This window comes from Rosa chinensis, chromosome 5 (assembly GCF_002994745.2).
Source record: "Rosa chinensis cultivar Old Blush chromosome 5, RchiOBHm-V2, whole genome shotgun sequence".
Taxonomy (NCBI): domain Eukaryota; kingdom Viridiplantae; phylum Streptophyta; class Magnoliopsida; order Rosales; family Rosaceae; genus Rosa; species Rosa chinensis.
In genome coordinates, this window is record NC_037092.1 from 64,277,133 (window position 1) to 64,292,077 (window position 14,945).

At 36.8% G+C, this 14,945-nt stretch overlaps 2 protein-coding genes and 1 long non-coding RNA gene across 3 annotated transcripts; all 3 read left to right on the forward strand.

The window, feature by feature from the left end:
• Positions 1-9,741: 9,741 nt before the first annotated feature.
• Positions 9,742-11,470, forward strand: LOC121049011. The gene is made up of 3 exons (XR_005799127.1): positions 9,742-10,034; positions 10,196-10,324; positions 11,356-11,470. It is a non-coding gene; the product is annotated as an uncharacterized LOC121049011 (long non-coding RNA).
• A 770-nt stretch (positions 11,471-12,240) lies between these two features.
• Positions 12,241-13,710, forward strand: LOC121049010 (origin of replication complex subunit 3-like). Its single transcript, XM_040505403.1, has 3 exons — positions 12,241-12,546; positions 13,139-13,296; positions 13,553-13,710. Exons 1-3 carry the CDS (start codon positions 12,443-12,445, stop codon positions 13,555-13,557), a joined length of 267 nt encoding a protein of 88 aa, XP_040361337.1. The 5' UTR covers positions 12,241-12,442; the 3' UTR covers positions 13,558-13,710.
• A 736-nt stretch (positions 13,711-14,446) lies between these two features.
• LOC121049247 (secreted RxLR effector protein 161-like) lies at positions 14,447-14,893 on the forward strand. Its single transcript, XM_040505925.1, has one exon. The coding sequence runs from the start codon at positions 14,447-14,449 to the stop codon at positions 14,891-14,893; it is 447 nt and encodes a 148-aa protein (XP_040361859.1).
• Positions 14,894-14,945: the final 52 nt, after the last annotated feature.

Sequence of the window (14,945 nt, forward strand, 5' to 3'; positions counted from 1 at the left end):
CTCTTTTTGTATGAGAGGTTTTGGTGTTTCCTTTTTATCATCTTCAATAAATAACCTTGTTCTTACGAGGCTTAAAAAAAAAACCTAGCTAGTATTCCCAATATGAAAAGGAAATAGGCTAGTGTTCCCAATGTAAAAAGGAAACAGAATGGTAGTCCAAATATAAGATGAAAACCGACTAGTCCCAATGCAAAAAGGAAACAATTATTTTGATAAGTAAGTCGGCATTAGAATCCCACACCAATGAGAAAGAGCAACAGTAGCTAGCCTTATGTCTATAAATAGGTCCCTCGCTGGCTTGGTTACTAAGTATCATTCATCTACAAAACCCACGGTCCCTTTCAGTAGTTAAACATCCCGGCCTCCAGTCCTTCCAATTGGAAGCTTATAAACTGTGACTATGATGGAATCCCAGCACCGCTCTGGCGATATTGTTCCCACTGTTCAGAATGTGATATCTACGGTTAACTTGGATTGCAAGTTAGACCTTCATCATATCACTGTGCTAGCTCAAAATGCAGAATTCAATTCCCAAGTGTTTGCATTCCTTGATAATGAGAGTGAGAGACCCAAAAGCCACAGTTTTGATTTTCGCTTCCGGGAAAATGGTGTGCAGTGCCAAAAGCGAAGAGCTGTCGCAACTCGCAGCTAGGAAGTGTGCACGTACCATCCTGAAGATGGGTTTCAATGCTAAGTTTAAGGACTTCAAGATCCAGAACATTGTTGCCAACTGTGATGTTAGATTCCCGATCAGACTCGAAGGTCTTGCTTATGCAAACCCAGAGGTTACAAGTTATGAGCCGGAATTTTTTTCCAGGGCTGAGGTACCACGTGAACGAGCCCAAGATTACTCTTCTTGTATTCGCGTCGGGAAAAGTTGTTATCACAGGTGCAAAGTGTAGAGAAGACTTGCATAAGGCCTTTGAGCTCATATACCTTGGCTATGTTTGCATAAGGCCTTGGACCTTGTTGCCGGAAGTTCGCAAAGAGGTCACTGGAGACTTTTATTAACCCCCAATAAATTTTTATTGGGGGGCAATAAAAAGTTTATTAGGGGGCAATAAAGTTTATTGGATATTATTGAGGGTAATAAAAAGTTTATTGGGGGTCAATAAAACAAGACACTGGTCGCCAGATTCCGGCCGTCGGTGATTAGATTCCGGTGGCTAGCGACCGGAGTCCAGTGAAGTCTCTCTCTCTAAGTGACAAAGGGAAAGAGGACAAAATTGTCCCAAAAAAAAACAAAAATTAATTAAAAAAATAACTTAATTGGGTATTAGGACAAAAATATGTAATTTGTTGGGTAAATGAGCAATCTTATAAGATGTTTGGGCAAATGGGGTTTGTGTGGCTCAAATTTGAGTAAATGGACATTTTCCCTATTTTTATTTTGTGTTTATTTCTCTATTTATGGTTTAACAATTTTATGTTTTAAATATATGATCATTTTTTGACCGTTTTATGGTTAATGAGGCTATTGATGGTCATGGTAAGTGTGGCCTATATAAGGGTACATGGCTAGAGTTGGAAGGCATATGGTTTGAAAGCATGTGTGGTTAGACATATTGTTGGATATGAAATGTCAACATGGTCAGATACATATGAGGGATATCGTAGGAAGAAAAGGCACTCCACCATCATGCAACCACTCTAGCACAACACCCTATCCACCTAATGTCCTCTTTTATATTATACATATATCTATTTTAAATATACACCGTTTTGAGTGCACGGGTGATTAAGGTTCAATGGAGATTCTTAGCTGCATGACGGAGCTCAAAGAGTTGTTGTATCTTGGGGGAAGTTCGCCATTCGACCCTGTGTAGTAGGGGACGAATCTTCTCTTAGGACAGTGCGTTTACATGCCTCGACTTGATAAGTTTTTGTATATAAAAAGAACTCATATAAAAATCTATATATTATATTATTTTCTTACTTTATTTTATTCTCTTATCTGTATTATTATTCTTATTTCCCAAGATATTATCATATTATTTTGTGTTTTTATTTTACATAAATTTCGTCCCATATTTTTTACAACAGCAGGTTTCAAGAAATGAGTCATTTGTCATTTTATTTTATTTATTTTACTGGACATTTAAGCACTCATAACACTATTTAAATTAAGAAATACTTAATTAGATTTTTACTTCACAAATTAGAATTTCACATCGATCAAATTTCGTGAACCGATCTCCCTGTTTATGTTATGATATGTGTATTGGAAGAGTAGAATATCTCATGCTAGTTTATGAGCTCTAGCCTCTAAGACCATCTCCAACAGATTGGTCTTTTGCCACCTGGCCTTGCAACGATTACTTTTAACTATCCGAGGAGTTCTCCAACCGATATGCCATTTCCATTTGGATTAGACATAGGCCTCTCCTTTGACAAATTTAATAGCGTCTTCTCTTTCTGTCTTTTATTTTTTTATTGTTTCTCAGTGCATCTCCCTCTCTTTCTTTCTCGCGTCTTTCTTCCTTCATCTCACCCAGGACTTCAAAATTTCAGGGAAACACTCTTTCTCTCCTCAAATTTCTTCTCTCTTCTTGAGTATCAGGAACATGGATCAAAATTTTTGGACTTTGGAGAGAGAATCAATGCCGAGAAGACCCGACTGCTCCGGTGACTTCGTGGCTGTTTCCGACCACCGATTGACTTGCATGAGGTAGGAAAATTAATCCTCTTGTCGTGCTCTACCTCGTACTATCATTAGTTTTTGATTTTGCTGGAGTTTTGAACAATTGATGTTTTGGGTATGACGTCAGTCACCGTGTTCGTGATTTCCGACAGCTTAATACCAAAACAAAATCAGAAACTTTACTAATGGAGAAAAGAAATTGAATAATGGTTTGTCAAACAACCCAAGGCCACCAAGCATGAATATATTGATAGAAAGCATTTACAGGTGCATAAATAGTTATTGGGTGCCCTTAGTGTTTGCAGGTATTTGATCAAATGCCTCACTCAGCTCTTTTGATTTTTCAGATTTTGTTTTGTGGTTCTGTTGTGCAGATTGTGATTGATAGAATGTAAACAACATGACTGTATTGGCAATAGATAACTATAAAGTGGACTCATTCATCACTAGTGGAACATCCGAACTATTTTCATATACTTTAATGTGGGAAAATTGACATTTTAAATTGATGTATTGGCAATAGATAACTATAATTAAGGTGGATTTGTATACTATTCACCCGTTTGTTGAATTCAGTATATTTATTGAGTGATATATTTGGTCTCAGACGATAGGTGATACAGCAGGACAGACCACCAAAGTAATTCAAGATGCCAAGCCTATTGCTTCATCAACTGTCGAGACCATTTCACCAGCGGATCTTGTCGTGATTACTGTGTTAGAACTAAAATGGACCTATCATCATCTATGTTTAGTTTACAAGTTGGATTGGAACCTTGTTCATAAATAGGGGTTGTATGTTAAGTACAAAACCTAGAAACCTATTGAGTTATTTATATTAGCTCATAGGTTAGGAATCCATTAGTTGGATTACATTGTAATTCGACTTAGTGTTGCATTAGGCTTTCTTGTTGTTGGTCACTTGGATTCTAAGAAACATCTTTATGGGAGGATTCTTAGGATCATAACCAATATATATAGATGTGTTGGTCCCTGCTCTCTTTGTTACAAAAGCATTAAGTCCTGCCCCATAGTAAGGAGCTAAAATCCAGAGCTGAGGAGAAGATCAATTCGTGTTTACTGTCAAGTCCGTTTAGTGCTACAGCAATGGCTCCCAACATAGAAGAAGGTTAGTTAATAAATCTTGTATTTTGGTTCATGTGGCATTGATTAATGTCAAGTGTGTTTATGTATTTGTGAATTGATCATGGAATTTGGTTTTGCTCATTCAGTCTAACAATTGGTATCAGAGCATCAGGTTTTCACAAACATAAATCAATTTTGATTGATCAATTTTAGGAGAACCAAAATTTTAATTTCAGCAAAAACCTATAAAATTTATTCTATAACCTTGCTAAAGAAAAGGCCACGAATTGGCCAGTTTTTATAAAATCGTTCGGCCCAAACCTGCAGAAAAGCTGACCCGGATCCGACCATTCAGAACCCTTGCAGATGACCGTTGTATTCCAACGGTAATATTTGTTTTGGGAATTAGGGTTCTATCCGGGATTGAAAGCGAAGGAGACGTTTATGTCCTCTATGGAATTCAAGACACCAAATTCTGCGGATTAAGAAGCCGAACTGATTGATTGTTGTTTTGATTGAAAATCATGCTTCCGCGATAAAGTTTTGCAGCAAATTAAGAAAAACAAGGTTAGAATTTCTGGAAATTTTGGGTTTTTAAATCTGGGATATTTTTTATCATCGTTTTATACAAGAACAATAGAGGCATTCCCGGCGTGCACCTAGGCTAGAGTAGATGGTGACTGGATGAAACTTACTTTTCAAATTCTGTGATATGATGATTTTGGGATATGTGTTTGAATATCTTGATGTTTTTGATGTGATTGTTTTGCACACTGAAGAAGAAGGTTCTATGCTTTAATGATCTGTGATTTTTCGGTACATGCTTGTTGTGTTAAAATTGCAGTTTGAACAAAAAAAAAAAAAATTTCAACTGACAGTACATTGTTTTTAAGAAAGAAAATTTTTGAAAGAAACTTCTTCATGGTCTGAGAATTTTGAAGAATCAAGAAGACATGTTGCACAAAGCAATTGTCTATCTATCAGTTTTTTTTTTTTTTTTGACTTTGTCAAGGGGAACCCAAAGGCTTCCTAGGCCCAAGATAAACCCCTTCGGCGCATGTGAAATGCTTCAACTGTGCATTGCAGCACAGTGCCTGGCCACTTTGACAACTTCGGGGTTCGAACCTAGGTTGGGGAGCACACCCAACTAGGCAAGAACCACTAGGCCACTTGCGGTGGTTATCTATCAGTTAAAATTCATTGAGTCGATAAAGGACCTGATTTTGTGCTTGTTTGTTTTTAAACTGTGCATATATTGTCTTCCAAAGAAGTGTGGATTGTATGGTTTAACTTGATAAGCAGCATTATGCATAATTTTGGATTCAGCTGAGGATTCTAAAGACTTTTCTTCTGTCATAAAGATGTTGATTGCCGTTAGAATAAATTGAATTCATTGTTGTGGCATAATGATTGGTAAAATTTTTGAATATCATGTTTTCTGCTAAAAAAGTGATCCTTGATATTGACTGCAGAATTGGGGCAAAAATCTTGGTATTGTTTGTTTTGTTAGATGTTTTGTTTTGCTTGTGTGTTTACTTGAACTGTTTTAGAATTAACACATATATGCAGAACATTTTTGACAAAACATGTTATTGAGAACTGTTAAAAACTAAAACTTATTTTTCTTTTGTTTTGCTCCCTAGGAATCACCTACATGAACCTGAATAACATCCAAATGCTTACTGGATCAAATTTTAAGGCTTGGAAAAGTGGTGTGGAGTTTTATCTCATGATGCATGAGAACATGGATATGTGTTTTACAGATACAGAACCCTATGGAATAGATGCCAATAGCTCACCTGATGAGAAGAAATATTATCGAGATTGGCATAGAGCAAATTATAGGCTAAGAATGTAATGAGGACCACCATGTCTGATACTGTGAGGGGTAGCATAGATTAACCAGCCTTAGCAGTTGATTATATGGATGCTATAGCCGAGAAATTCAAGGAGAGCAATAAGGCTGAAGCAGCAAGACTCAATAAGGAGATGAATGAATTAAAATACACTGGTAGTGGATGAGTTAGGCAGCACATTTTGAAGCTTACTAAGTTAAATGCTAGGCTCAGAGATCTCGATATGGGGGTTAAGGATGACCAACTTGTTCACAATGCCTTAGACTCCCTGCCACCTAGTTTTAACACCCTGAGGACTAGCTACAATGCACAGAAGGAGAACTAGACCTTGAATGAGCTCATTGCCATCTGTGTGGATGAGGAGAGTAGGATGAAGAAAGAGAAGCAACCCTTCACCTCTATCAACCTAGTTGAAAAGCCAAAGAAACAGAACAAGTTTAAGCCTAAGAAAACTATAGCTAAGCCATCAAGTAGTACTGCAGCAGCTAAGGTTAACAAGCCATTTAAGTTCAAGTGCTACTTTTGTAACAAAGTAGGACACATGAAGAAGGACTGTACAGGTTTTAAGGCATGGCTTGTGAAAAAGAGTAAGATTAATTTATTTAATCATTTAGAAACTTTTTCATTAGAAGTTAATTTTGTTAACATTGAACCTCATTCTTATTGGTTAGATAGTGGCAGTCCCTTACATATTACTAATTCTTTGCAGGGATTCATAAGGAAGAGGAAGCCAAGAAGTGATGAAGCTAACATCTGCGTTAGCAATGGAATGAGGGTTGCAGTCAAAGCAGTAGGATCTTTAAGACTGGATTTGAGATTAGGAAATTTTCTGGTTTTAGATAGTGTTTATTACATTCCCTCAATTAAGAGGAATTTGCTTTCAGTTAGTCTTTTGGTTAAAAGTGGATGTAATTTTTATATTGGTTCTAATGGAATAAAAATTTTCAAGGGTTCTCTTGATTTCTTGCCTAAAGATTATTCTATTTTTGGTTCTGGTGTTATTGTGAATGATTATTTAAGATTGAATTGTTCATTAGGTCAACAAGAAACTTTACTTGTTGAAAATAACAATAACACATCAAGTATAAATACCATTACTGGTGTAAAAAGAATTCTGCATAATGAAAAATCTGCATACTTGTGGCACAGGAGACTTGGCCACATATCCAAAGATAGATTGAAAGTACTCGTGAAAAATAAAACACTTCCAGCATTGAACTTTGATGATCTTGAAAATTGTATTGAATGCTATAAAGGAAAAATGACAAACTTAAGAAAGAAAAATGCCATCAGAAGCAAGAAACTGTTGGAATTAATCCATACAGATATATGTGGACCATTTAGACATAAGACAATATGTGGAAATATCTACTTCATTACTTTTATAGACGATTTTTCCAGGTATAGCTACATCTACTTACTGTCAGAAAAATCACAATCACTTGAGGCTTTTAAAATTTTCAAAACTGAGGTTGAACATCAACTGGATTTGAAAATTAAGGTTGTGAGGTCTGATAGAGGGGGAGAGTTTTATGGCAAATATATTGAGCAAGGACAACAAAAGGGTCCTTTTGCATTATATCTGCAAAGTGTAGGCATTAAGGCTTAGTATACAACACCATATAATCCCCAACAAAATGGGGTAGCTGAGAGGAAAAATAGAACTCTATTAAACATGGTGAGAAGTATGATGTGTACTTTTGGATTGCCAAAGATGTTTTGGGGAGAAGCTTTAAGAACTGCAAATTACCTTTGCAACAGATCCCCAAGCAAAGCTGTAGATAAAACACCTTTTGAATTATGGTGTGGTTGGCAACCAAGTTTACACCACTGTCATGTCTGGGGATGTAAAGCTGAAGCAAGGATTTATAATCTAAATTTAGGAAACCTTGATCCAAAATCTGTAACTTGTCATTTTATTAGCTACTGTGAAAAGTCTAAGGGTTATAAACTTTATTCACCTCATCATTCACCTAGAGTTTTTGAAACTCATCAAGTTAAATTTTTAGGTGAAAGTGTCTGCAATACAAATTTTGAGGACTTGTCTTCAGATTTTGAAGAAATTGTAGAGACTGTGGATAATATAGCAGTAATGCCAAGCATTCAAAATAATTCATTAAGTTCAGGATTAGTTCAAAGCCAAAATCTAGTTAAAGATCAAAATGCAGTAGATAATGTTTTTGAGGCTAGTGACCATGATTCTAAAATGGCTTAACAAATTTTAGAACAGGAACAAGTACAAGGAACACTAGCTGAACCTCAAATTGAACCACAAGCTCAGCCTGAACTTGAACCTCAACCTCAACCTGAGCCACAACAAAATCAAGTTGTGCAACCTAGGAGATCACAGAGAGTGAGGAAACCAAGGTTTGGAGGGGAGAATGACATTTATGAAGTGTACCTAAATGAAGTTGAGTCTGCGTTGTCAAATGACAATGATCCCACTAGTTTTAAACAAGCCACTGAGAATAGAGATTCTGATGCTTGGACTGAAGCTATGATTGCAGAGCTTGACTCAATGTATAAGAATGGAGTTTGGGAGCTAGTAAAGCCAAAAGAAAATCACAAACCAATTGGCTGCAAGTGGGTTTTTAAAACTAAAAGAGATGCCAGTGGAAACATAGAAAGACATAAAGCTAGACTAGTTGCTAAGGGTTTCACATAGAAGGAAGGGATAGATTTTACGGAAACCTTCTCACCTGTTTCAACTAAAGATTCATTCAGAATCATAATGGCTTTAGTGGCTCGTTATGATATGGAATTACATCAAATGGATGTGAAAACAGCCTTCTTAAATGGAGAGCTGAAGGAGGAAATCTTCATGGCACAGCCTGAGGGTTTCATTGAACCAGGAAAAGAAAATATGGTTTGTAGGCTTAAGAAATCCATTTATGGACTCAAACAAGCCAGTAGGCAGTGGTATAAGAAATTTGACTCAGTGGTTTCATCTTTTGGATTTTCTGAAAATCTTGTCGATGAGTGTGTTTATCTTAAAGTTGTTGGAAATAATTTTATCTTTCTTATCCTGTATGTAGATGATATTCTTCTTGCTAGCAGTAATGTGAAACTGCTGAAAGATACTAAAGCTTTCTTGTCAAGTAATTTTGACATGAAGGATCTGGGAGAAGCATCATATGTACTAGGAATTGAGATTAAGAGAGATAGGAAGCAGGGACTGTTGGGATTGTCTCAACAAAATTATATTTCAAACACTATTACAAAAAGTGCATCACACAACACCCATCAGACAAGAGAATAAAAGTTTACTGTCGTCTGATAACGTGAACTCCATTGTACAACGGTGTTAACAAAGTTCTGTTGTGGGAATGCTATCAAATTGAGAACTTTTTCTTCAAAGTTCAATTACACAACAGAATTATGCATGTTCTGTTGTATGAATGACACAAATTTAGAGACAGATATCCCGCTATCACTGAACTCAAAATTCTCTCCGAAGACAAGTTCACCAATTTTATCACACAACAGAATTATGCGTGTTCTGTTGTGGAAATATGCTGCAAGGTACAACAGTCTAGTTTTTTCCGTTGTGTGACAATTTGATAATTTCTACTAGGTGTACCTAGTGCAAGATGAAAAATCTTGTACAACAGGTATTGTTATTCTGTTGTCTGAATGAGGAACACAGGCGGCAGCAATGATTTCATTTTGGCTCAAATTGATTTGAATTCCTTCCACCAAAAGCTAGGCAGCGGCAAATTTCCCTCCCTTCTTTGGCCCATATCATTTTATGCATACTCTTACAACAGTTTTTTAACTATCTGTTGTGGGATGAACTAATTATAATTGAAGTCCACCACCAAACCCATATGTTCGAAAGAATAGAAAAACAAAAGAAGAAGAGAGAATCACTTAACCTATTCCCCCCCCCCCCTCTCTGTGTCAAAACGCTGAGCATAAGCCTCTTTCTCAGTCCAGCTCCTCTCTTCTATTCTTTCTTCCCTGATATATCGACCCAAATCCTCTACTCCGATTTACCCTTCTCCTTGAAGCCCCAATTCACCAGTTGTTCTTATTCTCCAGCGAGAAATTAGGGTTGGAATTGGGGGTCGCTCTTCACTTCTCCAAACCCGCCTCCAACTCTGTCTACCTAATTGGTAATCGAAGCTCCGCTTTGCGTTACCCTCACTCACTCTCTCTCTCTCTGGCTAAAGATCTGAATCAATTCAAGGCTTTTTGATCTTGTTGGAGGGACGACATCAACGAGAGAAAAAGAGAGAGAAGCCATGAACACGATGCACAGCGTAGAGGTGAGCACCACCGGCGAGCTCAACTAGGTCGACATCGAGTCCGGTGAGGTCTTGTGCCCTGGCCTCAGTAGCGAGAACCAGCTCCGTTGGGGTTTCATACGCAAGGTCTACTGCATCTTATCCGCTCAGCTTCTCCTCACCACCGACATCTCCTTCGTCACCGTTCTCTACACTCCCGTCAAGGTTTGGTTTGCACAATTAAAGTTGTGATTTTTAGGATTGGGTTTTCTATTATGAAGGAGATTGGGTTCTAGGTTTGGAATAGATTTTGAAATTGGGTTGTTTCTAGTTTTGAGTCTGTTGATTGTGGTTTAAATTTGGGTTCTTTGTGTTTTGATCTGTAGGATGAGATGGAAATGGCAAAGGCTGGTGGGGAAGTTGTGGTGGAGAAGTCTAATACATGTGAAGAATGTGGTGCTAGTTTCAAGAAACCTGCATATCTCAAGAAGCGTATGCAAAGCCATTCTCCTGAGGTATTGTGTTTGTTGATTTTGTTTGTGTATATAGATTTCATGAGAATTGCTTGATCTTATGAGTTGGGTGTAACTCTTTTATGGAGAGACACAGCTGATTATATGTCTGGTTGTATGAGAATTGCAGAAGGAAAAGTATCTAATTGCCTGATTGGCAGTGAAATCAGTGGCATCTTGCCCAACCCCAATCAATGGCATTTTCGTGTAGGCTATAAAGTAGCCTCACGGTTTTTCTTTTTCATATTGTTTATTCAAGTTTTATTGTATTCTTTTTCTTTGCTTTCTGTAGTCTAGTCCCTGTTAGTTGAGCATGAGTACTAGTATTTGCTTTAGCATATGGGTTAATTACTTCTGTGAGAGAATTTCATAAGGGTCAGGTCATTACATACTTGTTGAATTCTCCAAATACATGGGTCTGTAAGAAAATTACATGGGATTATTTTTCTTAAGAGCTTTTGTTACAGTTCTGTAGTTACCTGGGAGCTTATGGATGGTATTTACATTGGTAGAGAAAATATTTTGGAACTCGGTCCCTCCTGTTTCATAACCTAGGAGATACTTGGATTCTTTGAGTAAAATGGGTAAACAAGAACAGTAGTTGCTTGACAAGTTTGCCTCTAGGAGAAAAGAAGACGACCTTTTGTGAAAGTATTTGAAGGAATTAAAATTCTGTCACAGAATATGTAATTACCATTTGAAAAGTTGAATATGGACAGATTCACAGAAGATAATTTGGAATCTGATGCACATGTTATCCTTTTGTCTTTTATTTTAACCCAACATATACTTTGTGCCTAACTCTTGTAGAAGAAAGTTTATATATGCTTCTTTACAGTTATATTCTACTGGGTGGCCTATGCATCTACTACTCTGAATGCCTTGTAGTGGCTGAGTAGTTATAAAATTGTTACCTCGTTAATTTCATGTTTCTCATCTAGTTGTTGCTCTTACCTACTTTAAACTGTGATATTTGTTGATACTAAATTTGTATGGGATCGGTTGAGTGATCATCATTCAAGTGCTGGAAATAGATTCATGACAAGTTAAAAGGAGCTACAGTCAATATTAAAATTTGACGAAGGAAGTTGTGAATCAGATTTGAAGGAGATATCCAGGTATTATTTCATTTCACCTCTCTCTCTCTCTCTCTCTCTCTCTCTCTCTCTCTCTCTCTCTCTCTCTCTCTCTCTCTCTCTCTCTCTCTCTCTCTCTCTCTCTCTCTTCCTCTCCCTCCCTCTCGCTCACTCGCTCTTTGCCCTTTTCTTTTCCACTAAAACTTATATGACAAATATGTTTGAGAGTTGGAACTTCTGTTTTTAGTGACAATGTTGCTTTGTTCATGTGACAGAAGACATACATCTCGGAGTCCCTTAAAGATTGGTGAATCACAATCAATAAATGAAAAAGCTTTTACACTAATGCATTGCATGGTTAGGAAATTATTGTGACAACACTCGTCTTTTTTGAAGCTTACTACTTAAAGTCTTATCTGCATTTGAAGAAACTTTTAAAAGAAAGGGTTTAGTTCAACTCATTTTCACAAAGCATTCCCTGTACTCTTGAGTCAGTAGAGTTTCTTATGCATTATATGTCTATCTTTAGTCATCATGAGAAAATTTTGCGCTGTGTCTTTATATGAACTGACTTTTGGAAGTTGAGGCTAGACCAAAGTTCGGGGCTACCCTCTGAGGAAACCAAGTTTCTTTTCAATATTTGTATTTCAACCATGACTGGGATTAAGATATTTCCATATTCTTTTTAAATCCTTCCTGACAAGGATTTCATGAAGCTGATTGAGTGTACACCTTTTCATGAAATTGTTTACTATAGAAATGTTGAAAACCTTCAATCGATAAGCATTCTGATGGCATCTCTCACTAGTATATAAGCAACCTGTTATAATGAATTAGAATAGGTATCTTTTGGCAGGTTTGTGTTTATATCATGTTCACAAATTCAATTGATTAGCATTGACATTTCTTGTATCAATGATATTGTGTCTTGATCTAGCATGCCTGTCACTTCTGTATTTTGTAACTTAGTTCTGGAACTCTAAAAACCTCCTTTCAATTCTTAATTTCTTACTTTATTCAAGTGTTAATTGGAGACTCACGGAAAATGATTCAAGTGGATCTTTTGGAGTTTCATAAAACCCTACAATGCAGTTGCTGCAGGAGGAGTGACAACATACCATTGCCATCAATGCCTGATACCTCTATTATGTGAGTGATTATAGCTATGAAGCCTATGATGATGCAATTGTTGATGCAGGCTATAAGCCGCAAATTAAATTTGCATTGTACTTTCTGAAAATTGATGGTAGTTTCATTGCATTGCCCCTATAGCCAACTAATTTGTAGTCTAGATGTGGAGGTTTTTTCCTACATTATCAGATGAAAAATCAAAATGTCTACTGCCTGTGTATTGTTAATCAATTATTGTAAGTCTTTAGTCTTTCCCTACTCTTCTGTTTGTACCTTACAATATATTTTCTCACAAGGATTTCCTTTGTATCAATGAATAACGTAATAACTTATTATCTCTCTTGAGTAGTTTTTATTTTTTATTTTATTTTATTTTTATACACAGTTTCTTTTGTGGATAATTACTCGGTCAAGTACTTAAGAATAGATGGATATATATAGGTCAAAAGCCCATGTACATTGTATGACTTGCCTTTTCAAATTCTGATTATTACCAATGTGACTTAAAATCCTTAAGATAAATGAATTTCCTTCATTTAGCAGTTAACTTGTGCTCATAGTTCAAAGGCTGCATTGTGCACTTGTTGATAATGTTCGCCATATCTTTTAGGTACACTCTGGCTCAGGAGCATGGCGATCTTATCAATCTTCATGACTGGTTCCAGTCTTTCAAAACCATTGTCATTCAGTACAGCAGAAAGGGGACAAGCAAACTGGAAAAGTCCCCACTTAAGAAAAGAAAGGAAAAGAATGAATCTGAAAACAAGAGTGAGGCATCCATTCAGTATCTTTTTTATTTTTGTTCTGCACAATACTGATTATCTTTGTATGCTTGGCTATTGTTAAAAAAGAGTCCATGGGAGTCTGAATTGGTATTTCATCTATCTCACAAAATTGAGACAAACATATTGGACAGTCGATTTGATGCTCGACAATCTAGTTAATCTTCTCTCATTAGAGATACAAAAATTAGAGTTCTCTATTCTATATGAGCTAATTAATAGTATTAACTTTCTTTTTGCAGGTTGAGATTGAAGTGTAAAGGTTGGAGCAGCCAAGTCAAGTAAGCTCAAAGAGATCATTCTGAAAAAGAAGTTGGAAATGGAGGACAAGCTGTTGGATGCTCCACTGGACACACTAGGTGCTGCTGCCTTGGCACTACACTATGCAAGTATGAGAGAACATTAGTGGCAAAGTTTCTCTCGATCGCGACTATTTGATTGTATCATCTTTTGCTATCTTTTAATGTAATTAGTTAGAATGCAGCAGCCATCAAGCTAGCTAGAATGCCTTCTGGATACATGAATGTATAGATGATTGACATGCTAGCTTTTTTGGCAATTGACATATGCTAGCTCTTTTGGTACATTAGATGGTTGAATTAGAGTATTCCAATGCCTAAATATTATATTGTGCATTATTTTTTAGCAAATATTTCAGGTAAAGAACCGAAAGTAATCAAACAATAGTCAATTACATTACGTTGTATGAATACACATATATCGTTAATCACACAACGGTATCTATAAAATTTTGTCGTCTCATCAATACTTACACAACAGAATAAATAGGTATCAGTTGTCTAATGTTAAATCACACAACGGTTCTTATATTTTTCTGTTGTGTGAGAAGTTAACCAACAACGGTCCATACTTACTTCTGTTGTCTAACCACCATTGAAACAACAATTGAATGCGCCGCATCCAATTTCTGGCATTGACATGCGCAGAATCGGCGCAACGGTTATAACTAAAGCGTTGTGTCTATGATATACACACAACGGTGATTCACCGTTGTTGGAGTATGCTCATCACACAACACCGAGATAGACGACAGACATGTCCCAAATCACACAACAGATTTCCACCGTTGTGTGATGCATTTTTTGTAGTAGTGAAAGATTCTGAGGAGATTTGGAATGGAAATCTGTGCTAATGGTGAAGTTCCAATGTCTAAGGGAGATAAACTAACCAAGAATCAGTGTCCTAAAATGGATATTGAGAAAACTGAGATGGAGTCAATACCACATGCTAGGCTGGTAGGGAGTTTGATGTATGCACAAGTCTGTACAAGGCCAGACTTGTCTTTTGCAGTTGGAATGTTATCCAGGTTTCAGTCAAATCTTGGACATGAGCATTGGACAGCTGGTAAGAAGGTTCGAAGATACCTGCAAAGGACCAAATACCATATGCTTGTGTATAAACGTGTGAAAAAGCTAGAATTAGTTGGCTTTACAGATTCAGATTTTGCTGGGAATTATCCCACGTCTATGAAGTCAACCTGTGGCAATGTTTATATGCTAGCAGGTGGTGCAGTAGCTTGGAAAACAATGAAACAGTCATTGATAGCTACTTCCACCATGTAGGCAGAAGTGATAGCTATATATGAAGGAGTGTGTGAGGGATTGTGGATCAGAA

Bases quoted from the DNA above. Each gene is read 5' to 3' on its own strand.
- LOC121049010 (XM_040505403.1), top strand. From the start codon at position 12,443: ATGATTCAAGTGGATCTTTTGGAGTTTCATAAAACCCTACAATGCAGT. The intron at 12,547-13,138 runs GTGAGTGATTAT...CATATCTTTTAG, and splicing joins ATGCCTGATACCTCTATTAT to GTACACTCTGGCTCAGGAGC.
- LOC121049247 (XM_040505925.1), top strand. From the start codon at position 14,447: ATGGAAATCTGTGCTAATGGTGAAGTTCCAATGTCTAAGGGAGATAAA.